We start from the raw sequence: 25,058 nt of genomic DNA on the forward strand, positions 1-25,058 counted from the left end.
GATTAATAAAGGACATAAAAAATTTCTGTGGGAAATGATTCTGTAATTAGAGAAGAGATTAACCATGTCTTCCAAGGTTGATACATAGGGCTTCTCAACTTTCTGAATTGCAAAATTCTATTACTATAATTAATATAAGTAGTCTTAGCCTTCTGGTGGAGTTGATTCTTGGACTCAACCTGCTGGAGAGAGGGGGGGAAGAAGGGAGGGGGAGAGGGAGGGAGGGAGGGAGGGGGAGAAGGAGGGAGGGAGGGAGGGAGTGTGTGAGAGAGAGAGATGCACAATATTATTGGTGTCAAAATGTCTAATGTCACCAGGGTTTATTTAGCTCTCCTTGTGAACAAACTTTTTGATCCCCAATATTCTGTATTTTAATGTTTCGTTTCCTTTTCTGTGTGCACAATAATAAATTCTGTAAAATAAACTCTCAGGCGAAATGTGATTTGTTTGGTTGCCCTTGAAACAAAATGTGAGACTGTTACTGTGATTTGTGTACTATATTTGTGACAGAATGTGAAGCATAACTATTTATATATTGTGCATCTGATGTGTGGATGGGAAGGAAAAGGTCCAACTCAACCCTAGCAAGACTGGATGGCTGTGATTTTGAAGATTCTCTGAATCTGGAGCACATTGGTTGTCAACTCTAGATGTTGTACCCAGGGGTGAAATCCAGCAGGTTCTGACCAGTTCTGGAGAACTGGTAGTGGAAATTTTGTGTAGTTCAGAGACCCGGCAAATACCACCTCTGGCTGGTCCCAGAGTGGGATGGGAATGGAGATTTTGCAATATCCTTCCCCCAGGAGTGGGGAGGGAATGGGGATTTAGCAGTATCCTTCCCCTGGAGTGGGATGGGAATGGAGATTTTTCAGTATCCTTCCCCTACCACGCCCACCAAGCCACGCCCACCAAGCCATGCCATGCCATGCCCACCAAGCCACGCCCACAGAACCAGTAGTAAAAAAAATGGATTTCACCACTAGTTGTAACACGCCCATTAATTTATTTTCCTTTAAACCACTTATGCCATCTGCCAGTACCACTTATTAAGATGGAGAAAGTTTACCTCCATTCATAAAGTAAAAAGTTTCCTTAACCAATTAAGCTGGAGATATAATATATATCTCCAAAATATAATTGCCTGCTTTTTATTGTTCCTTCTTTCAACCAAACTAAATATAAAAATGTTAATGCAAATCAATTTTGGACAATTCTTATGCTTGTAAGGCACAAATAGGATTTTGACTCGGTGAAGTTAAAGCAGATAAAACCACAATTCACTGAAGTGATTTAGGATTCCCCCAGTTTTCATTGTTCCCAGTTCAACAGAACATAATATCAAACAAAATAACATTTATCACAAAACGGTGGCAAGCTGTGATAGTCAAAGTCTTTCTTTTACCTTTTAAAAGCATTTTTTTACAACCTGTTCACTGATCGCGTAGCTCAGTTGTGATCATCAGAGCCTTTTTTTTTACTTTTAAAAGCAAAAAAACCCCCCCAAACTTTCTGCACATGCGCAGAGGGTACAAAACACATTACTTCCTGGTTAAAACCAGAAAGTAACGACAACCAGGCGGGTGGGTGGAGCCTTGTGCCACAATTGCTACCAGTTCTCTGAACCACCCGCCACAATCGCTACCAGATCGGGCGATCCGGTCTGAACCGGGAGCATTTCACCCCTGAGATATAATATATATATGATCACTTCCAAAAGCCAGAAAAGTAATAAACTCGAAGTACTGAAGATTGCTCAAAGTGCTAAGATCACTGGCAGATGGAGATAGACTACAGAAAGCAAACCTTTAACCACTAATTCACAATAGCCGAAATATGTTGTCTCACGCAACGTTAGATTAAACCTAAGACAATATAATTTGAAGCTCTAGTACGTGGCAGTATAAAAAGCACAGAAAGCAGGAATCTATCGCTGCAGCCAATCCACATTTACCTATGCCCATGCTTCTTACACTCATTAAAGTCAATGACCAAAACCATATGCTTAACCAGGAAGATATTTTCTGATAAAGGAAATAACAAGCAAAATATTTCTTCTGAGTTCCTCTGGTCATAAAATTATACATAATGCTCATATTTGCTTCACAGAGGCCTCAAATTCTGATAAAAATCTAGCTGATGTGTCAGTCAAACTGCCAGCTGTCCCCAAAGCGACTTTATATTGCTTTTGGAAATATAAAGAGAGACCTCTGTTCTAGCAGCTCACTTTGTGTTTTGATTGCTTGCACTCTCAAAGAAATTCTCCCGACACTCTGATCACGACTTATGGCCATAATTGTCTGGCTCCATTACGGTTGTAAGATGAGGACTATCTGTATTGTTATTCATAATTGTTTATAGTCTTTTTAAAGTATAATCGATATATGATCTGCTTTGTGCAATCAGGTAAGTAAAAAAATCCTACAAGATTTATCACTGGCGAATTCTAGACTATTAGAAATTATTTTATAGGGAATAAGTAAATACTGAAGCCATAATATCTATTACAACACAGGAAAAAAACCCGTTTAAAATTCATTTTTAAAATGAATTTTGTTTCTGTTAAATTCTGTTGAAGAATTCTGTTGAAATTCTTCCAACGCTCTCTTCACAACTTATGACCATAATTGTCTGGCTCCATTATGGTTGTAAGTTGAGGACTAGCTGTACTGTTATTCATAATTTATTATACTATTTTTGGAATGTTATCTATATATGTGTCAACCCTGAAGCTGGTCTCACTGAGACCATTTGGAATGCTGACAATATGATCTGCTTTGTGCAATCAGATGAGTTTATTTTATTTAGCATATGGCAAATACATGGACTTATAGTAGTTCAAATGTTAATGCCAAGTCTACTCAGCCATTCAAGGACAGGGTGGTATATGTTGAAAAAATCAGACACTGGGCCGCTGTAAGCTCTTGATGGACATTCAGACACAACGTGGTGAATACTTTGTCGAGGAGCATCACAGTCACATTGAGGGGTAGAGACAAGACCCCACTTAAACAATGAGAACTGGCAGAAACCCTGTTGGGTACGGGTGCTGATTAGAGTTGACCAGTGCTGGCAAGGAAGGTCAAAACCTGGCACCTTTTGTGTAGGGTCATCTATGTAACTGCCTGTATCTGGGCGTTCAGCAGCCCATTTGGCTTTCCACTGTGTGTTGAGCTCAAAGACAGCTCTTGAGCGAGTGCTAGAGAGGGTGAGTAAATCAGGTGAGTAAAAAAATCCTATAAAGTTTATCACTGGGAGAATTCTTACACTATCAGAAATTATTTTGTGTGGAACAAGTAGGTATAACATCTACTACAACACACACAAAAAAACCCCTACTTTAAATTCATTTTTAAAATAATTAGGAACGATGAAACAAAGTTTCATCAAATTGTTAATTTTCAGTTAACTGTTTTGATTTAATCTAATTTTGGGGGGAAATGTACACATTCAACGTTCCATTTTCTAAATACGACCATCTTTCAGAATGGTTTGGGGGAATACGTAAGGAAGAAGAAAAGTGAAAATCAGAATACGGAGAATCAGTAGAGAAATAGAAAAAAGAAATTTCAATATCCTAGTGGTATAAATACAAAGATGCAGCAGACTCAGGAGCATCTTTCAGAAGAACCAATCTTCCAGGTTCAACTTTTTAACAGAGGTCACATTCCTTCATCTTCATTATGAAGACACAATTTTGGTTTCTGCAAGTCTGTCTAGCAATGTTCTTCACCAAAGTTTCATCTCAGCACTGCAATCAACTTCACAGCAGACTACAAGAAGCGAACAAAGGAAACTTGGAACTCTTGGGAAGTCATATGAGGGCCACCATACCGTTCCAATGTATTGGAGATATTGTAGACTTCTCACCTCTCAATGAAGACAATTTCAGGAACATGAATGAAGCATCCCAGGAAGTGGATGCCAAAATAGCCATACAAGAAATGCTCCAACAGACAGACCTCATCTTCAAGCAAGTTCATGCTGAATTGTTTTGGGATGAGAATTCTCTAAGAAATTTCCATGCTGGATTGGATCAGCAGATTAAGGAACTGGAAGCATGCCAAGATGCAGAGTTAGGAGCTGGCACTGTATCGAGTCCAAGAGATCAGAAACTGCAGCTCACCAGATTAAGAGTGAAGAGGTATTTTCAAGGGCTGAATGATTTCCTGAAAGATAAGAAATACAGCTCCTGCGCCTGGGAAATTCTCCACATCCAACTCAGAGAATGTTTCCTATTGATTCATCAACTGATCCAAAGGATTCCAACTCAAGGTATCAAGTACTTCTTAAACATTATTTCTGATTAGAATTGAAAGAGAAATGGGTAAATTAGGAAAACTTACAGTTACTTCTTCTGATATGTACGTCAAAATTCTGTCTTGCCCCGCCCAAATTGATAATTTTTGAGAAACAATGTATGAATTACCTGACTATTACGTTTGATGTTATTGTCAATATCATTAACAATATCATTATTAAAAATCTACATTGAGGTTTTTCTCTACTCTTATATGGTAATAATTGCTACACTTTTGTCCACATTCTTAACTATAGCAATTCCCACTGAATACATTATGCTAGGAATTTTCTGTTTCACCTCTGAATTGTCCTTCAAGATACCTTTAGATCCCTAATACAAGCAACTATGAAGAAGCAACTTTTTTAAAAAAGTGATGATGGCCCAACTCCATAATATGGAGAATAATAATAGGGCTATGCAAATAACTGCATGACACAGTTTGTTCATGAGTGAAATGCCTCTCTGGATCCTATTCTCAAATGGTAAAGTAGAAGCCGTCATCTCAAGGCCTGCCGTGATCACCTGAACGCCATTGAATGATTTGTATAGCTCTAATAAGTAAAGACATACAGTTTTTATGAATCCAACATTTTAGGAATTTCTTGGTTTAAATTAGGCTAGGTGGAAAAGTAAAGTACACTTTTATATGAAGCAAGGATACAAGTATGTTTATTAATTTCAATTAAAATGCTTAACAGTTTAAATAATTGTTAACATGAATAAGGATTTCTAACTGTGTTTCCTTTTCCTCCTAGCTTGACTTGATCCCTATGATGCAATATGAAAAGCAGCAATATGAAGCCATTCAGCTTTCCCTCAGTGCCTTTCACTTATTCCTAGAAAACCTCTGACGTTTCCTGTTTCTACTTTCTCTTTGACTGCATTGCTTCAACAAGTTACGAACTTAAAAGCTAAATAAAACAATGGAGCCTTATTCAAAAGAAAAGGACCAAAAAGATGAAAATCCATAGAAAAAGTCCTCCCGAAACAAACTGAAAGTGTTTTCTGCAAAAATTGTCAAGCTTCACTGAATTGCTTCCACAGATTCCAATATGAATCTTATCAAAGAATTCTACGCGAAAAGATGAAATTGTATTCTTTTCTTCAACCAATTCCACCTGAACTTAATAGACGTTTCTATGGCACTATATACAGGGTAAAAATACATGATCCTAGTATCAAATGAAACCGGTAGAATTTAAATTATGTCTAACTGGATTTAATGATTCAATGAGGTTAACTAACAGAGACAGTTGATATGACAGGACTCCTACTGGAAAATTTACCACAGGTGAAACCCAGGGAAATCACACCATCTAGATGGAAGTAGTTTCCACTATATTTTGTATTGAAACACAGCTAAAGTTGTCGCAATGCACCTGCAAAATGGATTCAATTGCTACTGAAAGTTCTGTGGTTCATTTGACTCTACGAAACCACTGGAACCACAAAGCCCATAAGGAGAAGCAACTTCGGGAGAGATAAGAAGTCAGTATTGCTAACTTTGCTTTCTTTGCAGACAAATTATGTGGAAAGATGTTTCTTCTAAAGATAAAATTAGTTGGGAAACACTCCAATAGAATCAATGAAACCCAGTATAACTACTGAGTGCAGATGTTCAAGTGTCCTAGAAATAGTACTGATGAAACTATTTTACAAAATATCTTTATTCCTTTTTAAAATATTAATTCCATTAGAGAATTACAGTATTATTTATTTATTTATTTATTTATTTATTTATTTATTTATTTGTCATTATAACAAAACAATGTATACATTGCTGGCCAATATTTATTTATTATTCATTTATGTATATTATTTATGCTATTTATTTATCCAGCTATTTATCCTATATATTTATACTATCCTAGTCTTCATTGCTATGTTGCTATGCTATTTATTAAAATGCTAACTTCAAATAAAATTGGTGGTTTGGATTATATCATCTATTTGGATTATTTTCATCTATTTTATTCTGGGCATATTCCTCCCGCCCTCCCTTCCTTCCTTCCATGTGGTGGGATCTTACGGAACTTTATTTGGAAAAAATTAAATGAGAAATCACCAAGTTTCTTTCCAAGAATGTATAGAATTATGGTATTACAATTGTACGTTTTATAATAATTATAAATGATATCAATATATTATGAAAGATAATAATCAAAGAAATTCATGAAACCCAACATTTTAGTCATTCTTCCACTTATTCCAAAAGATCAGAAATCCTCCTTTAATGAAGTTGTAAAATGTGTTAATTCATGAAGCTATTTCCGTGGTATCTGATCACATCTTGATTGACACAAACACTGCCATGTTATCATATAAGTGCTTTAAAGTATAATCACCATTGAAATCATAACACATTTTTATTACTGTTATTTTTTAAAAATTATTTATATCCTACCTTTATTATTTTTACAAATACTCAAAGCGACAAACATATTCAACACACCTCACTTTTCCTATTTCCAACAACCTGTGAGGTGGATTGGGCTGAGAGAAAGTGACTGGGCCCAAGTTCATCCGGCTGGCTTTCATGACTAAGGCAGGACCTGAACTCATGACCTCTCGCTTTCTGGCCTAGTGCCTTAACCACTAGACCAAACTGGCTCTTCACTGTTTGAAAACAGTTCAAGATATTCTTTTCATAGATGACAAAAATTAATGTTTCTTCTCTCCAGGGAAGAAATATTTGTCACACAGCGGTGGCTAAAATTTTAAGATATTTCTATAGTGTGCTGTACTTCTAGTTGTCACTCAGTGTCAAGTTCAGTCTTCTGTCATAAAACAGAAGTATTATGTTTTCAGATTTAGTTCTACATTGTAAAAAAATACACTATTTTTTTTACTCCCTAAGAATAAAAAAATTCTTCCCATTTTTTTCCTTTTGCCATGAAAGATTGTGATGTATTCTTTGTTATAAACAGAACAGAGGAAAAAGAGAGACAGAGTTTGCTTACAAGGAGTTCCAGTTCAGTGGAACACAGAAAACAGCCAGCAAAATATTATTTTTCTTCCAGTGTTGCAAATCCAGGATTTGCCACAATTGTGTGTAGACAATTCCGCAGTCAGATAATCAGAGAATTGAAAGCAATATGATGATGTTCAACTGAATAGGCACAGAGTGAAACCTGGGTTCCTGTCCTGTAACTGGGCATAGAATAAGCTTCTGCATAGGACTACTTCAGTTACACCAGGGGTGTCAAACTCAGGGCCGGTGGGTCAGATTTGGCCCACAGGGTGCTTAGATTTGGCCCGTGGGCCCACGCTGGAAACAGTGATGGACCGGCCCACAGTGCCTCTACCAGCTGAAATGGAGCCCGGGCAGGCTGCGCACAACCTCCCCAAGCTCCATTTTTGCTGGCATGGGCTGCAGAAGGCCGTTGCAGTCGAAAACGGAGCCCGGGTATGCCATGCGCAGCCCTGCTGAGCTCCCTTTTCACTGGCAGAGGTCTGCTGGAGGCCGTCACAGCTGAAAACGGAGCCTTGGCGGACTGCATGAAGTCTCCCTGAGCTCTCTGGCAGAGGGCTACAGGAGGCCATCACGGCTGAAAACGGAGCCTCAATGAGTGACCTTAGGCTGACCACGCCCCTCTGGTCATGACCCCCTCGAGGGTCAAACAGAACCCTGATGCAGTCCTCAATGAAATCGAGATTGACACAGAGTAACCCCAGAGTTACACTTATACTTGAAGTGCTCTATTGATGTAGAAAGAAAACATCATCCAGTTCAGACACAAAACAACCAAGCCCTTTACAAGAAATAGCCAAATACAGGTAGTCCTCGACTTAAACAGATCATTTAGTGAACATTCAAAGTTACATTAGCACTGAAAAAAAGCGACCATTTTTCACACTTACAACCATTGCAGCTTCCCCATGGTTGCATGATCAAAACTCAGACGCTTTTAGAACTGATTCATATTTATGATGGTGGCAATGTCCTGGGGTCATGGGATCACCTTTTGCGACCTTCTGACAAGCAAAGTCAAGGGGGAACCAGATTCACTTAACAACGGTGTAACTAACTTAACAAGTGCACTGATTCACTAAACAACCGTGAAAAGTAAGGTCATAAGTTCACTTAACAAATGTCACAGTTAGCAACATGAATTTTGGGCTCAATTGTGGTTGTAAGTCAAGGATTACCTGTATATGTGTAGAAGTCCCTTCCAATTCTGTTTTTATCTATTCTCTTATACACTTTATTTTGAAACATTCACCCCCCCAAATCAGGAGACATCCCCACCCAAGGAACAATCTTCCTTAAGGAGTAAGGAGAAATTCCCATAAGAAAGCACTCTGGTCTCTTTATTTGCCTTTAAACCACTTATGCCATTCACCCGCACCACTTCTTAAGAGGGAGACAGCGTATTTCCATTCATAAAATACAATGTTTCCTTAACCAACTAAGATGGAGATATATATCTGATCTCTTCTAAAAGCCAGGAAAGTAATAAACTCAAAATACTGAATATCGCTCAAGGTGCTAAGATCACTGGCAGATGGAGCTAGACTATAGAAAGCAAACCTTTAACCACTAATCAACAATAGCGGAGATACGTTGTCACGCGCGACCTTAGATAAACCGAAGAGAGTACTAATTTGAAGCTGTAGTACGTAGCGGTACAAAAAGCACAGAAAGCAGGAATCTATCTCTGCTGTTGTGATCTGCCAGCAGCCTACGGAGCTGGCAGCAGAGTCGGACAGTGAGGAGGCTGGTGGGGACAATGGGCAATTCCTGGAGTCAAGGGAATGCCCGGACGAGGGCTCTTCATCAGAGGCAGAGATGGGGCCAGGCCCATCCGGGAACGATGAGCGGACTCCGGAGCTTCCAGAGGCGGACAGCAGAGAGGCAGAGGAACAGGAGGAGCCTGTTCCTAGTGCAAGCATGAGAAGAGCTGCCAGAAGGCAAGAGCAGCTAAAGCAAAAACGATGACTCGGGAGTAAGGCCAGGAGATGATTGGCCCCTCCCAGAAGGCTTAAAAGAGCAGCAATGGCTCTTTGGATGTTTCTAGGAAAGCAACGTTGCTACATAAGTTTCTTGTCAGCGTCTCTTGCTTCTGAACTTTTGCCAAGAAAAGCCTTTGGCAGGGTGCCAAGGAAGACAAAGGTTGGTGATAAGGACGAATGACTGTTTATGAAGGATTTGTATTGGACTTAATTTGGACTAAATGAGAATGAAGGAATTCTCATCTGTTCTAATAAAATATATTTGTTTAGGACTGATTGTGTCTGGTAATAACTACTTGGGCCTAAGTCACAACAGCTACAGCCAATCCACATTTAAAAGGTATGGGACTATAACATCTATGCCCATGCTTCTTATACCCGTAAAAGCCAATGGCAAAAACCATATGCTTAACCATGAAGATCTTTTCTGATAAAGGAGATAACAAGCAAAATATTTCCCCTGAATTCCTCTGGTCATAAAATTATACTTCACGTTCACATTCGCTTCACAGAGGCCTCAAATTCTGATCAAAATCTTGCTGATGTGTCAGTCAGTTGTCAGCTCCCCCCAAAGCGACTTTATGTTGCTTTTGGAAATATAAGGAGAGACCTCCTTTCCGGCAGCTCACCTTGTGTTTTGATTGCTTGCACTCTTAAACAAATTCTCCCAACTCTCTCATCACAACTTATGACCATAATTGTCTGGCTCCATTACGGTTCTAAGTTGAGGACTAGCTGTATTGTTATTCATAATTGTTTATCCTATTTTTGGAATGTTATCTATATATGTGTCAATCCTGAAGCTGGTCTCACCGAGACCATTTGGAATGCTAACAATATGATCTGCTTTGTGCAATCAGATGAGTTTATTTTATTTAGCATATGGCAAATACATGGACTTATAGTAGTTCAAATGTTAATGCCAAGTCTACTCAGCCATTCAAGGACAGGGTGGCATATGTTGAAAAAATCAGACACTGGGCTGGTGTAAGCTCTTGATGGACATTCAGACACAACGTGATGAATATTTTGTCGAGGAGCATCACAGTCACATTGAGGGGTAGAGACAAGACCCCACTTAAACAGTGAGTCCTGGCAGACACCCTGTTGGGTACGGGTGCTGATTAGAGTTGACCAGTGCTGGCAAGGAAGGTCAAAACCTGGCACCTTTTGTGTAGGGTCATCTATGTAACTGCCTGTATCTGGGCGTTCAGCAGCCCATTTGGCTTTCCACTGTGTGTTTTATTTATTTATTTATTTATTATTGAATTTCTATACCGCCCTACTCCCGAAGGACTCAGGGCGGTGCACAGCCATGAAATAAAACACATAGATATACAAAATTTAAAATCGAATAAAATGAATTAAATAAATTTGGCTGAATTAATACCCATAATTTAAAATACCCATATTTTAAAATCCATTAAAATTTAGAATTTATACTTAAATGAGTGTAATTTACACTTAAAAGTGTTGAGCTCAAAGACAGCTCTTGAGCGAATGCCAGAGAGGGTGAGTAAATCAGGTGAGTAAAAAAATCCTATAAGGTTTATCACTGCGAGAATTGTTACACTATGAGAAATTATTTCGTATGGAACAAGTAGGTACTGAAGCTATAACATCTGCTACAACACACACACAAAAACCCCTACTTTAAATTCATTTTTAAAATAATTAGGAACGAAGAAATAAAGTTTCATCAAATTGTTAATTTTCAGTTAGCAGTTTTGATTTAATCTAATTTTGGGGGGAAATGTACACATTCAACATTCCGTTTTCCAAATACGACCATCTTTCAGAATGGTTTGGGGGAATACCTAAGGAAGAAGAAAAGTGAAAATCAGAATACGGAGAATCGGTAGAAAAACAGAAAAAAGAAATTTCAATATCCTAGTGGTATAAATACAAAGATGAAGCAGACTCAGGAGCATCTTTCAGAAGAACCAATATTCCAGGTTCAACTTTTTAAAAGAGGTCACATTCCTTCATCTTCATTATGAAGACACAATTTTGGTTTCTGCAAGTCTGTCTAGCGATGTTCTTCACCAAAGTCTCAAGTCAGCACTGCGATCAACTTCACAGCAGACTACAAGAAGCGAACAAAGGAAACTTGGAACTCTTGGGAAGTCATATGAGGGCCACCATTCCCTTCCAATGTATTGGAGATATTGTAGGCTTCTCACCTCTCAATGAAGACAATTTCAGGTACATGAATGAAGCATCCCAGGAAGTGGATGCCAAAATAGCCATACAAGAAATGCTCCAACAGACAGACCTCATCTTCAAGCAAGTTCATGCTGAATTGTTTTGGGATGACAATTCTCTAAGAAATTTCCATGCTGGATTGGATCAGCAGATTAAGAAACTGGAAGCATGCCAAGATGCAGAGTTAGGAGCTGGCACCGTATCGAGTCCAAGAGATCAGAAACTGCAGCTCACCAGATTAAGAGTGAAGAGGTATTTTCAAGGGCTGAATGATTTCCTGAAAGATAAGGAATACAGCTCCTGCGCCTGGGAAATTGTCCAGATCCAACTCAGAGAATGTTTCCTATTGATTCATCAACTGATCCAAAGGATTCCAACTCAAGGTATCAAGTACTTCTTAAACATTATTTTTGATTAGAACTGAAAGGGAAATGGGGAAATTAGGAAAACTTACAGTTACTTCTTACAATATGTACGTCAATTGCATAACATAGTTTGTTCATGAGTGAAATGCCTCTCTGGATCCAATTCTCAAATGGTAAAGTAGAAGCCGTCGTGTCAAGGCCTGCCGTGATCACCTGAATGCCATTGAATGATTTGTATAGCTCTAATAAGTAAAGACATACAGTTTTTATGAATCCAACATTTTAGGAATTCCTTGGTTTAAATTAGGCTAGGTGAAAAAGTATAGTACACTTTTATATGAAGCAAGGATACAAGTATGTTTATTAATTTCAATTAAAATGCTTAATAGTTTAAATTATTGTTAACATGAATAGGGATTTCTAACTTGTTTCCTTTTCCTCCTAGCTTGACTTGCTCCCTATGATGCAATATAAAAAGCAGCAATATGAAGCCATTCAGCTTTCCCTCAGTGCCTTTCACTTATTCCTAGAAAACCTCTGACGTTTCCTGTTTCCACTTTCTCTTTGACTGCATTGCTTCAACAAGTTACGAACGGAAAAGCAAATCAATTTTCTGCAAAAATTGTCAAGCTTCACTGAATTGCTTCAACAGATTCCAACGTGAACTTTATCAAAGAATTCTGCGCGAAAAGATGAAATTGTATTCTTTCGTTCACCCAAAATTCCCTTAAACTTAATACATGTTTCTATAGTATTATATGCAAGGTAAAAATACATCATCCTAATATCAAATGAAACCGGTAGAATTTAAATTATGTCTAACTGGACTTAATGATTCAAGGAGGTTTCAATTAACTAACAGAGACAGTTGACATGACAGGACTCGTACTGGAAAATTTATCACCGGTGAAACCCAGGGAAATCACACCAACCAGACGGAAGTAGTTTCCACTATATTTTGTATTGAAACACAGCAAAAAATGTTGCAATGCACCTGCAAAACGGATTCAATTGCTACTGAAAGTTCTGCGGTTCATTTGACTCTACGAAACCCCTGGAACCACAAAGCCCATAAAGAGAAGCAACTTCGGGAGAGATAAGAAGCCAGTATTGCTAACTTTGCTTTCTTTGCAGACAAATTATGTGGAAAGATGTTTCTTCTAAAGATAAAATTAGTTGGAAAACACTCCAATAGAATCAATGAAACCCAGTATAACTACTCAGTGCAGATGTTCAAGTGTCATAGAAGTAGTACTGGTGAAACTATTTTACAAAATATCTTTATTCTTTTTTCAAATATTAATTCCATTAGAGAATTACAGTATTATTTATTTATTTATTTATTTATTTATTTATTTATTTATTTATTTATTTATTTGTCATTATAACAAAACAATGTATATATTGCTGGCCAATATTTATTTATTATTCATTTATTTATATTGTTTATGCTACTTATTTATCCAGCTATTTATGCTATATATTTATACTATCCTAGTCTTCATTGCTATGTTGCTATGCTATTTATTAAAATGCTAACTTCAAATAAAATTGGTGGTTTGGATTATTTCATCTATTTGGATTATTTTCATCTATTTTATTCTGGGCATATTCCTCCCGCCCTCCCTTCCTTCCATGTGGTGGGATCTTATGGAACTTTATTTGGAAAAAACTAAATGAGAAATCACCAAGTTTCTTTCCAAGAATGTATAGAATTATGGTATTACAATTGTACGTTTTATAATAATTATAAATGATATAAATATATTATCAAAAATAATAATCAAAGAAATTCATGAAACCCAACATTTTAGTCATTCTTCCACTTATTCCAAAAGATCAGAAATCCTCCTTTAATGCAGTTGTAAAATGTGTTAATTCATGAAGCTATTTCCGTGGTATCTGATCACATCTTGATTGACACAAACACTGGCATGTTATCATATAAGTGCTTTAAAGTATAATCACCATTGAAATCATAACACATTTTTATTACTGTTATTTTTAAAAAATTATTTATATCCTACCTTTATTATTTTTACAAATACCCAAAGTGACAAACATATTCAACACACCTCATTTTTCCTATTTCCAACAACCTGTGAGGTGGATTGGGCTGAGAGAAAGTGACTGGGCCCAAGTTCATTCAGCTGGCTTTTATGAATAAGGCAGGACCTGAACTCATGACCTCTCGCTTTCTGGCCTAGTGCCTTAACCACTAGACCAAACTGGCTCTTCATTGTTTGAAAACAGTTCAAGATATTATTTTCATAGATGACAAAAATTAATGTTTCTTCTCTCCAGGGAAGAAATATTTGTCACACAGCGGTGGCTAAAATTTTAAGATATTTCTATAGCGTGCTGTACTTCTAGTTGTCACTCAGTGTCAAGTTCAGTCTTCTGTCATAAAACAGAAGTAATATGTTTTCAGCTTTAGTTCTACATTGTAAAAAAATGCACTATTTTTTTTACTCCCTAAGAATAAAAAAATTATTCCCATTTTTTTCCTTTTGCCATGAAAGATTGTGATGTATTCTTTGTTATAAACAGAACAGAGGAAAAAGAAAGACAGAGTTTGCTTACAAGGAGTTCCAGTTCAGTGGAACACAGAAAACAGCCAGCCAAATATTATTTTTCTTCCAGTGTTGCAAATCCAGGATTAGCCACAATTGTGTGTAGACAATTCCGCAGTCAGATAATCAGACAATTGAAAGCAATATGATGATGTTCAACTGAATAGGCACAGAGTGGAACCTGGGTTCCTGTCCTGTAACTGGGCATAGAATAAGGTTCTGCATAGGACTTCTTCAGTTATACCAGGGGTGTCAAATTCAGGGCCGGTGGGTCAGATTTGGCCCACAGGGTGCTTAGATTTTGCCCGTGGGCCCACACTGGAAACAGTGATGGACCGGCCCACAGTGCCTCTACCAGCTGAAATGGAGCCCAGGCAGGCCGCGCACAACCTCCCCAAGCTCCATTTTTGCTGGCATGGGCTGCAGAAGGCCGTTGCAATCGAAACGGAGCCCGGGTATGCCATACGCAGCCCTGCTGAGCTCCCTTTTCAATGGCAGAGGTCTGCTGGAGGCCGTCACAGCTGAAAACGGAGCCCTGGCGGGCTGCGCGAAGTCTCCCTGAGCTCCGTTTTTGCTGGCAGAGGGCTACAGGAGGCCATCACGGCTGAAAATGGAGCCTCAATGAGTGACCTCGAGCTGGCCACGCTCCTCTGGTCATGACCCCCCCCGAGGGTCAAACACAACCCTGATGCAGTCCTCAATGAAATCGAGATTGAGACAGAGTAACCCCAGAGTGACACTTATACTTGAAGTGCTCTATTGATGTAGAAAGAATACATCATCCAGTTCAGACACAAAACAACCAAGCCCTTTACAAGAAATAGCCAAATACAGGTAGTCCTCAACTTACAACAGATCATTTAGTGAACATTCAAAGTTACATTAGCACTGAAAAAAAGCGACCATTTTTCACCCTTACAACCATTGCAGCATCCCCATGGTTGCATGATCAAAACTCAGACGCTTTTAGAACTGATTCATATTTATGAAGGTGGCAATGTCCTGGGGTCCTGGGATCACCTTTTGTGACCTTCTGACAAGCAAAGTCAAGGGGGGAATCAGATTCACTTAACAACGGTGTTACTAACTTAACAAGTGCACCGATTCACTGAACAACCGTGAAAAGAAAGGTCATCAGTTCACTTAACAAATGTCTCGGTTAGAAACATAAATTTTGGGCTCAATTGTGGTGTAAGTCAAGGATTACCTGTATATGTGTAGAAGAGCTGTAAGGTCCCTTCCAATTCTGTTTTTATCTATTCTCTTATACAGTTTTTATTTTGAAACAACCCCCCCCCCCCCAAAATCAGGAGACTTTCCCCCCCCAAGGAAAAATCTTCCTGAAGGAGTAAGGAAAAAATTCCCATAAGAAAGCACCCTGGTCTCTTTATTTACCTTTAAACCACTTATGTCATCTGCCAGCACCACTTCTTAAGATGGAGACAGCGTACTTCCATTCATAAAATACAATTTTTCCTTAACCAATTAAGATGGAGATATATATCTGATCTCTTCCAAAAGCCAGGAAAGTAATAAACTCGAAGTAGTTAATATTGCTCAAGGTGCTAAGATCACTGGCAGACGGAGATAGACTACAGAAAGCAAACCTTTAAGCACAGAAAGAAGGAATCTATCTCTGCTGTTATGATCTGCCAGCAGCCTACAGAGCTGACAGCGGAGTCAGACAGTGAGGAGGCTGGGGAGGACAATGGGCCAGTCCTGAAATCAGGGCAAGGCCTGGACGAGGGCTCTGCGTCGGAGGCAGAGATGGGACCAGTGCTACCTGGGAGCGATGCACAGACTCCGGAGCCTCCAGAGGCGGAGAGCAGAGAGGCAGAGGAACAGGAGGAGCTTGTCCCTAGTGCAAGCATGCGAAGAGCTGCCAGAAGGCAAGAGCAGTTAAAGCAAAAAGGACGACTCGGGAGTAAGGCCAGGAGATGATTGGCCCCTCCCAGAAGGCTTAAAAGAGCAGCAATGGCTCTTGGGATCTTTGTAGGAAAGCAACGTTGCTACTTTTTTTTCTTGTCAGGGTCTCTTGCTTCTGAACTTTTGCCAAGAAAAGCCTTTGGCAGGGTGCCAAAGAAGACAAAGGTTGGTGATAAGGACGAACGACTGTTTATGAAGTATTTGTTTTGGACTTCATTTGGACTAAGCTGAGAATGAAGTAATTCTCAGGTGTTCTAATAAAATATGTTTGTTTAGGACTGATTGTGTCTGGTAATAACTACTTGGGCCTAAGTCACAACAGCTGCAGCCAATCCACATTTAAAAGGTATGGGACTATAACATCTATGCCCATGCTTCTTATACCCGTAAAAGCCAATGGCAAAAACCATATGCTTAACCATGAAGACCTTTTCTGATAAAGGAGATAACAAGCAAAATATTTCCCCTGAATTCCTCTGGTCATAAAATTATACTTCACGTTCACATTCGCTTCACAGAGGCCTCAAATTCTGATCAAAATCTTGCTGATGTGTCATTCAGTTGTCAGCTCCCCCCAAAGCGACTTTATGTTGCTTTTGGAAATATAAGGAGAGACCTCCGTTCCGGCAGCTCACCTTGTGTTTTGATTGTTTGCACTCTTAAACTTATTCTCCCAACTCTCTCATCACAACTTATGACCATAATTGTCTGGCTCCATTACGGTTCTAAGTTGAGGACTAGCTTTACTGTTATTCATAATTGTTTATCCTATTTTTGGAATGTTATCTATATATGTGTCAACCCTGAAGCTGGTCTCACCGAAACCATTTGGAATGCTGACATTATGATCTGCTTCGTGCAATCAGATGAGTTTATTTTATTTAGCATATGGCAAATACATGGACTTATAGTAGTTCAAATGTTAATGCCAAGTCTACTCAGCCATTCAAGGACAGGGTGGCATATGTTGAAAAAATCAGACACTGGGCTGGTGTAAGCTCTTGATGGACATTCAGACACAACGTGATGAATATTTTGTCGAGGAGCATCACAGTCACATTGAGGGGTAGAGAAGAGACCCCACTTAAACAGTGAGTCCTGGCAGACACCCTGTTGGGTACGGGTGCTGATTAGAGTTGACCAGTGCTGGCAAGGAAGGTCAAAACCTGGCACCTTTTGTGTAGGGTCATCTATGTAACTGCCTGTATCTGGGCGTTCAGCAGCCCATTTGGCTTTCCACTGTGTGTTTTATTTATTTATTTATTTATTTATTATTGAATTTCTATACCGCCCTACTCCCGAAGGACTCAGGGCGGTGCACAGCCATGAAATAAAACACATAGATATACAAAATTTAAAATCGAATAAAATGAATTAAATAAATTTGGCTGAATTAATACCCATAATTTAAAATACCCATATTTTAAAATCCATTAAAATTTAGAATTTATACTTAAATGAGTGTAATTTACACTTAAAAGTGTTGAGCTCAAAGACAGCTCTTGAGCGAATGCCAGAGAGGGTGAGTAAATCAGGTGAGTAAAAAAATCCTATAAGGTTTATCACTGCGAGAATTGTTACACTATGAGAAATTATTTCGTATGGAACAAGTAGGTACTGAAGCTATAACATCTGCTACAACACACACACAAAAACCCCTACTTTAAATTCATTTTTAAAATAATTAGGAACGAAGAAATAAAGTTTCATCAAATTGTTAATTTTCAGTTAGCAGTTTTGATTTAATCTAATTTTGGGGGGAAATGTACACATTCAACATTCCGTTTTCCAAATACGACCATCTTTCAGAATGGTTTGGGGGAATACCTAAGGAAGAAGAAAAGTGAAAATCAGAATACGGAGAATCGGTAGAAAAACAGAAAAAAGAAATTTCAATATCCTAGTGGTATAAATACAAAGATGAAGCAGACTCAGGAGCATCTTTCAGAAGAACCAATATTCCAGGTTCAACTTTTTAAAAGAGGTCACATTCCTTCATCTTCATTATGAAGACACAATTTTGGTTTCTGCAAGTCTGTCTAGCGATGTTCTTCACCAAAGTCTCAAGTCAGCACTGCGATCAACTTCACAGCAGACTACAAGAAGCGAACAAAGGAAACTTGGAACTCTTGGGAAGTCATATGAGGGCCACCATTCCCTTCCAATGTATTGGAGATATTGTAGGCTTCTCACCTCTCAATGAAGACAATTTCAGGTACATGAATGAAGCATCCCAGGAAGTGGATGCCAAAATAGCCATACAAGAAATGCTCCAACAGACAGACCTCATCTTCAAGCAAGTTCATGCTGAATTGTTTTGGGATGACAATTCTCTAAGAAATTTCCATGCTGGATTGGATCAGCAGATTAAGGAACTGGAAGCATGCCAAGATGCAGAGTTAGGAGCTGGCACCGTATCGAGTCCAAGGGATCAGAAACTGCAGCTCACCAGATTAAGAGTGAAGAGGTATTTTCAAGGGCTGAATGATTTCCTGAAAGATAAGGAATACAGCTCCTGCGCCTGGGAAATTGTCCAGATCCAACTCAGAGAATGTTTCCTATTGATTCATCAACTGATCCAAAGGATTCCAACTCAAGGTATCAAGTACTTCTTAAACATTATTTTTGATTAGAACTGAAAGGGAAATGGGGAAATTAGGAAAACTTACAGTTACTTCTTACAATATGTACGTCAATTGCATAACATAGTTTGTTCATGAGTGAAATGCCTCTCTGGATCCAATTCTCAAATGGTAAAGTAGAAGCCGTCGTGTCAAGGCCTGCCGTGATCACCTGAATGCCATTGAATGATTTGTATAGCTCTAATAAGTAAAGACATACAGTTTTTATGAATCCAACATTTTAGGAATTCCTTGGTTTAAATTAGGCTAGGTGAAAAAGTATAGTACACTTTTATATGAAGCAAGGATACAAGTATGTTTATTAATTTCAATTAAAATGCTTAATAGTTTAAATTATTGTTAACATGAATAGGGATTTCTAACTTGTTTCCTTTTCCTCCTAGCTTGACTTGCTCCCTATGATGCAATATAAAAAGCAGCAATATGAAGCCATTCAGCTTTCCCTCAGTGCCTTTCACTTATTCCTAGAAAACCTCTGACATTTCCTGTTTCCACTTTCTCTTTGACTGCATTGCTTCAACAAGTTACGAACGGAAAAGCAAATCAATTTTCTGCAAAAATTGTCAAGCTTCACTGAATTGCTTCAACAGATTCCAACGTGAACTTTATCAAAGAATTCTGCGCGAAAAGATGAAATTGTATTCTTTCGTTCACCCAAAATTCCCTTAAACTTAATACATGTTTCTATAGTATTATATGCAAGGTAAAAATACATCATCCTAATATCAAATGAAACCGGTAGAATTTAAATTATGTCTAACTGGACTTAATGATTCAAGGAGGTTTCAATTAACTAACAGAGACAGTTGACATGACAGGACTCGTACTGGAAAATTTATCACAGGTGAAACCCAGGGAAATCACACCAACCAGACAGAAGTAGTTTCCACTGTATTTTGTATTGAAACACAGCAAAAAATGTTGCAATGCACCTGCAAAACGGATTCAATTGCTACTGAAAGTTCTGTGGTTCATTTGACTCTACGAAACTACTGGAACCACAAAGACAATAAAGAGAAGCAACTTTGGGAGAGATAAGAAGCCAGTATTGCTAACTTTGCTTTCTTTGCAGACAAATTATGTGGAAAGATGTTTCTTCTAAAGATAAAATTAGTTGGAAAACACTCCAATAGAATCAATGAAACCCAGTATAACTACTCAGTGCAGATGTTCAAGTGTCATAGAAATAGTACTGGTGAAACTATTTTACAAAATATCTTTATTCTTTTTTCAAATATTAATTCCATTAGAGAATTACAGTATTATTTATTTATTTATTTATTTATTTATTTATTTATTTATTTATTTATTTGTCATTATAACAAAACAATGTATATATTGCTGGCCAATATTTATTTATTATTCATTTATTTATATTGTTTATGCTACTTATTTATCCAGCTATTTATGCTATATATTTATACTATCCTAGTCTTCATTGCTATGTTGCTATGCTATTTATTAAAATGCTAACTTCAAATAAAATTGGTGGTTTGGATTATTTCATCTATTTGGATTATTTTCATCTATTTTATTCTGGGCATATTCCTCCCGCCCTCCCTTCCTTCCATGTGGTGGGATCTTACGGAACTTTATTTGGAAAAAACTAAATGAGAAATCACCAAGTTTCTTTCCAAGAATGTATAGAATTATGGTATTACAATTGTACATTTTATAATAATTATAAATGATATAAATATATTATCAAAAATAATAATCAAAGAAATTCATGAAACCCAACATTTTAGTCATTCTTCCACTTATTCCAAAAGATCAGAAATCCGCCTTTAAGGCAGTTGTAAAATGTGTTAATTCATGAAGCTATTTCCGTGGTATCTGATCACATCTTGATTGACACAAACACTGGCATGTTATCATATAAGTGCTTTAAAGTATAATCACCATTGAAATCATAACACATTTTTATTACTGTTATTTTTTAAAAATTATTTATATCCTACCTTTATTATTTTTACAAATACCCAAAGTGACAAACATATTCAACACACCTCACTTTTCCTATTTCCAACAACCTGTGAGGTGGATTGGGCTGAGAGAAAGTGACTGGGCCCAAGTTCATTCAGCTGGCTTTTATGAATAAGGCAGGACCTGAACTCATGACCTCTCGCTTTCTGGCCTAGTGCCTTAACCACTAGACCAAACTGGCTCTTCATTGTTTGAAAACAGTTCAAGATATTATTTTCATAGATGACAAAAATTAATGTTTCTTCTCTCCAGGGAAGAAATATTTGTCACACAGCGGTGGCTAAAATTTTAAGATATTTCTATAGCGTGCTGTACTTCTAGTTGTCACTCAGTGTCAAGTTCAGTCTTCTGTCATAAAACAGAAGTAATATGTTTTCAGCTTTAGTTCTACATTGTAAAAAAATGCACTATTTTTTTTACTCCCTAAGAATAAAAAAATTATTCCCATTTTTTTCCTTTTGCCATGAAAGATTGTGATGTATTCTTTGTTATAAACAGAACAGAGGAAAAAGAAAGACAGAGTTTGCTTACAAGGAGTTCCAGTTCAGTGGAACACAGAAAACAGCCAGCCAAATATTATTTTTCTTCCAGTGTTGCAAATCCAGGATTAGCCACAATTGTGTGTAGACAATTCCGCAGTCAGATAATCAGACAATTGAAAGCAATATGATGATGTTCAACTGAATAGGCACAGAGTGGAACCTGGGTTCCTGTCCTGTAACTGGGCATAGAATAAGGTTCTGCATAGGACTTCTTCAGTTATACCAGGGGTGTCAAATTCAGGGCCGGTGGGTCAGATTTGGCCCACAGGGTGCTTAGATTTTGCCCGTGGGCCCACACTGGAAACAGTGATGGACCGGCCCACAGTGCCTCTACCAGCTGAAATGGAGCCCAGGCAGGCCGCGCACAACCTCCCCAAGCTCCATTTTTGCTGGCATGGGCTGCAGAAGGCCGTTGCAATCGAAACGGAGCCCGGGTATGCCATACGCAGCCCTGCTGAGCTCCCTTTTCAATGGCAGAGGTCTGCTGGAGGCCGTCACAGCTGAAAACGGAGCCCTGGCGGGCTGCGCGAAGTCTCCCTGAGCTCCGTTTTTGCTGGCAGAGGGCTACAGGAGGCCATCACGGCTGAAAATGGAGCCTCAATGAGTGACCTCGAGCTGGCCACGCTCCTCTGGTCATGACCCCCCCGAGGGTCAAACACAACCCTGATGCAGTCCTCAATGAAATCGAGATTGAGACAGAGTAACCCCAGAGTGACACTTATACTTGAAGTGCTCTATTGATGTAGAAAGAATACATCATCCAGTTCAGACACAAAACAACCAAGCCCTTTACAAGAAATAGCCAAATACAGGTAGTCCTCAACTTACAACAGATCATTTAGTGAACATTCAAAGTTACATTAGCACTGAAAAAAAGCGACCATTTTTCACCCTTACAACCATTGCAGCATCCCCATGGTTGCATGATCAAAACTCAGACGCTTTTAGAACTGATTCATATTTATGAAGGTGGCAATGTCCTGGGGTCCTGGGATCACCTTTTGTGACCTTCTGACAAGCAAAGTCAAGGGGGGAATCAGATTCACTTAACAACGGTGTTACTAACTTAACAAGTGCACCGATTCACTGAACAACCGTGAAAAGAAAGGTCATCAGTTCACTTAACAAATGTCTCGGTTAGAAACATAAATTTTGGGCTCAATTGTGGTTGTAAGTCAAGGAATACCTGTATATGTGTAGAAGAGCTGTAAGGTCCCTTCCAATTCTGTTTTTATCTATTCTCTTATACAGTTTTTATTTTGAAACACCCCCACCCCCAAATCAGGAGACCTTCCCCCCCCAAGGAAAAATCTTCCTGACAGAGTAAGGAAAAAATTCCCATAAGAAAGCACCCTGGTCTCTTTATTTACCTTTAAACCACTTATGTCATCTGCCAGCACCATTTCTTAAGATGGAGACAGCGTACTTCCATTCATAAAATACAATTTTTCCTTAACCAATTAAGATGGAGATATATATCTGATCTCTTCCAAAAGCCAGGAAAGTAATAAACTTGAAGTACTGAAGATCACTCAAGATGCTAAGATCACTGGCAGATGGAGATAGACTACAGAAAGCAAACCTTTAAGCACAGAAAGAAGGAATCTATCTCTGCTGTTATGATCTGCCAGCAGCCTACAGAGCTGGCAGTGGAGTCAGACAGTGAGGAGGCTGGGGAGGACAATGGGCCAGTCCTGAAATCAGGGCAAGGCCTGGACGAGGGCTCTGCGTCGGAGGCAGAGATGGGACCAGTGCTACCTGGGAGCGATGCACAGACTCCGGAGCCTCCAGAGGCGGAGAGCAGAGAGGCAGAGGAACAGGAGGAGCCTGTCCCTAGTGCAAGCATGCGAAGAGCTGCCAGAAGGCAAGAGCAGTTAAAGCAAAAAGGACGACTCGGGAGTAAGGCCAGGAGATGATTGGCCCCTCCCAGAAGGCTTAAAAGAGCAGCAACGGCTCTTGGGATCTTTGTAGGAAAGCAACGTTGCTACTTTTTTTTCTTGTCAGGGTCTCTTGCTTCTGAACTTTTGCCAAGAAAAGCCTTTGGCAGGGTGCCAAAGAAGACAAAGGTTGGTGATAAGGACGAACGACTGTTTATGAAGTATTTGTTTTGGACTTCATTTGGACTAAGCTGAGAATGAAGTAATTCTCAGGTGTTCTAATAAAATATGTTTGTTTAGGACTGATTGTGTCTGGTAATAACTACTTGGGCCTAAGTCACAACAGCTGCAGCCAATCCACATTTAAAAGGTATGGGACTATAACATCTATGCCCATGCTTCTTATACCCGTAAAAGCCAATGGCAAAAACCATATGCTTAACCATGAAGACCTTTTCTGATAAAGGAGATAACAAGCAAAATATTTCCCCTGAATTCCTCTGGTCATAAAATTATACTTCACGTTCACATTCGCTTCACAGAGGCCTCAAATTCTGATCAAAATCTTGCTGATGTGTCATTCAGTTGTCAGCTCCCCCCAAAGCGACTTTATGTTGCTTTTGGAAATATAAGGAGAGATCTCCGTTCCGGCAGCTCACCTTGTGTTTTGATTGTTTGCACTCTTAAACTTATTCTCCCAACTCTCTCATCACAACTTATGACCATAATTGTCTGGCTCCATTACGGTTCTAAGTTGAGGACTAGCTTTACTGTTATTCATAATTGTTTATACTATTTTTGGAATGTTATCTATATATGTGTCAACCCTGAAGCTGGTCTCACCGAGACCATTTGGAATGCTGACAATATGATCTGCTTTGTGCAATCAGATGAGTTTATTTTATTTAGCATATGGCAAATACATGGACTTATAGTAGTTCAAATGTTAATGCCAAGTCTACTCAGCCATTCAAGGACAGGGTGGCATATGTTGAAAAAATCAGACACTGGGCCGGTGTAAGCTCTTGATGGACATTCAGACACAACGTGGTGGATATTTTGTCAAGGAGCATCACAGTCACATTGAGGGGTAGAGACAAGACCCCACTTAAACAATGAGTCCTGGCAGACACCCTGTTGGGTACAGGTCCTGATTAGAGTTGACCAGTGCTGGCAAGGAAGGTCAAAACCTGGCACCTTTTGTGTAAGGTCATCTATGTAACTGCCTGTATCTGGGCGTTCAGCAGCCCATTTGGCTTTCCACTGTCTGTTGATCTCAAAGACAGCTCTTGAGTGAGTGCCAGAGAGGGTGAGTAAATCAGGTGAGTAAAAAAATCCTACAAGATTTATCACTGGGAGAATTCTTAGACTATCAGATATTATTTTACATGGAACAAGTAAGTAGTGAAGCTATAATATCTACTAGAACACACACAAAAAAATCCTACTTTAAATTCATTTTTAAAATAATTAGGAAAGATGGAACAAAGTTTCACCAAATCGTTAATTTTCAGTTAACAGTTTTGATTTAATCTAATTTTGGGGGGAAATGTACACATTCAACATTCCGTTTTCCAAATATGACCATCTTTCAGAATGGTTTGGGGGAATACATAAGGAAGAAGAAAGTGAAAATCAGAATACGTTGAATCGGTAGAGAAACAGAAAAAAGAAATTTCAATATCCTAG

At 38.7% G+C, this 25,058-nt stretch overlaps 3 protein-coding genes across 3 annotated transcripts; all 3 read left to right on the top strand.

Moving 5' to 3' along the window:
• The first annotated feature begins 3,719 nt into the window (after nucleotides 1-3,719).
• Nucleotides 3,720-4,307, top strand: LOC139310343 (interferon alpha-2-like). The gene has a single exon (XM_070934500.1). It carries the CDS (start codon nucleotides 3,720-3,722, stop codon nucleotides 4,305-4,307), a length of 588 nt encoding a protein of 195 aa, XP_070790601.1.
• A 6,981-nt stretch (nucleotides 4,308-11,288) lies between these two features.
• Nucleotides 11,289-11,876, top strand: LOC139310344 (interferon alpha-8-like). The gene has a single exon (XM_070934501.1). It carries the CDS (start codon nucleotides 11,289-11,291, stop codon nucleotides 11,874-11,876), a length of 588 nt encoding a protein of 195 aa, XP_070790602.1.
• A 6,491-nt stretch (nucleotides 11,877-18,367) lies between these two features.
• LOC139310345 (interferon alpha-8-like) lies at nucleotides 18,368-18,955 on the top strand. Its single transcript, XM_070934502.1, has one exon. It carries the CDS (start codon nucleotides 18,368-18,370, stop codon nucleotides 18,953-18,955), a length of 588 nt encoding a protein of 195 aa, XP_070790603.1.
• Nucleotides 18,956-25,058: the final 6,103 nt, after the last annotated feature.

Source organism: Pituophis catenifer, unplaced genomic scaffold, assembly GCF_029215685.1.
Source record: "Pituophis catenifer annectens isolate HBS135680 unplaced genomic scaffold, rPitCat1.0.hap2 SCAF_2, whole genome shotgun sequence".
NCBI classification, from domain to species: Eukaryota; Metazoa; Chordata; class Lepidosauria; order Squamata; family Colubridae; genus Pituophis; species Pituophis catenifer.

Excerpts from the sequence above, each read along its gene's own strand:
- LOC139310345 (XM_070934502.1), top strand. The coding sequence starts at position 18,368 with ATGTTCTTCACCAAAGTCTCAAGTCAGCACTGCGATCAACTTCACAGC.
- LOC139310343 (XM_070934500.1), top strand. The coding sequence starts at position 3,720 with ATGTTCTTCACCAAAGTTTCATCTCAGCACTGCAATCAACTTCACAGC.
- LOC139310344 (XM_070934501.1), top strand. The coding sequence starts at position 11,289 with ATGTTCTTCACCAAAGTCTCAAGTCAGCACTGCGATCAACTTCACAGC.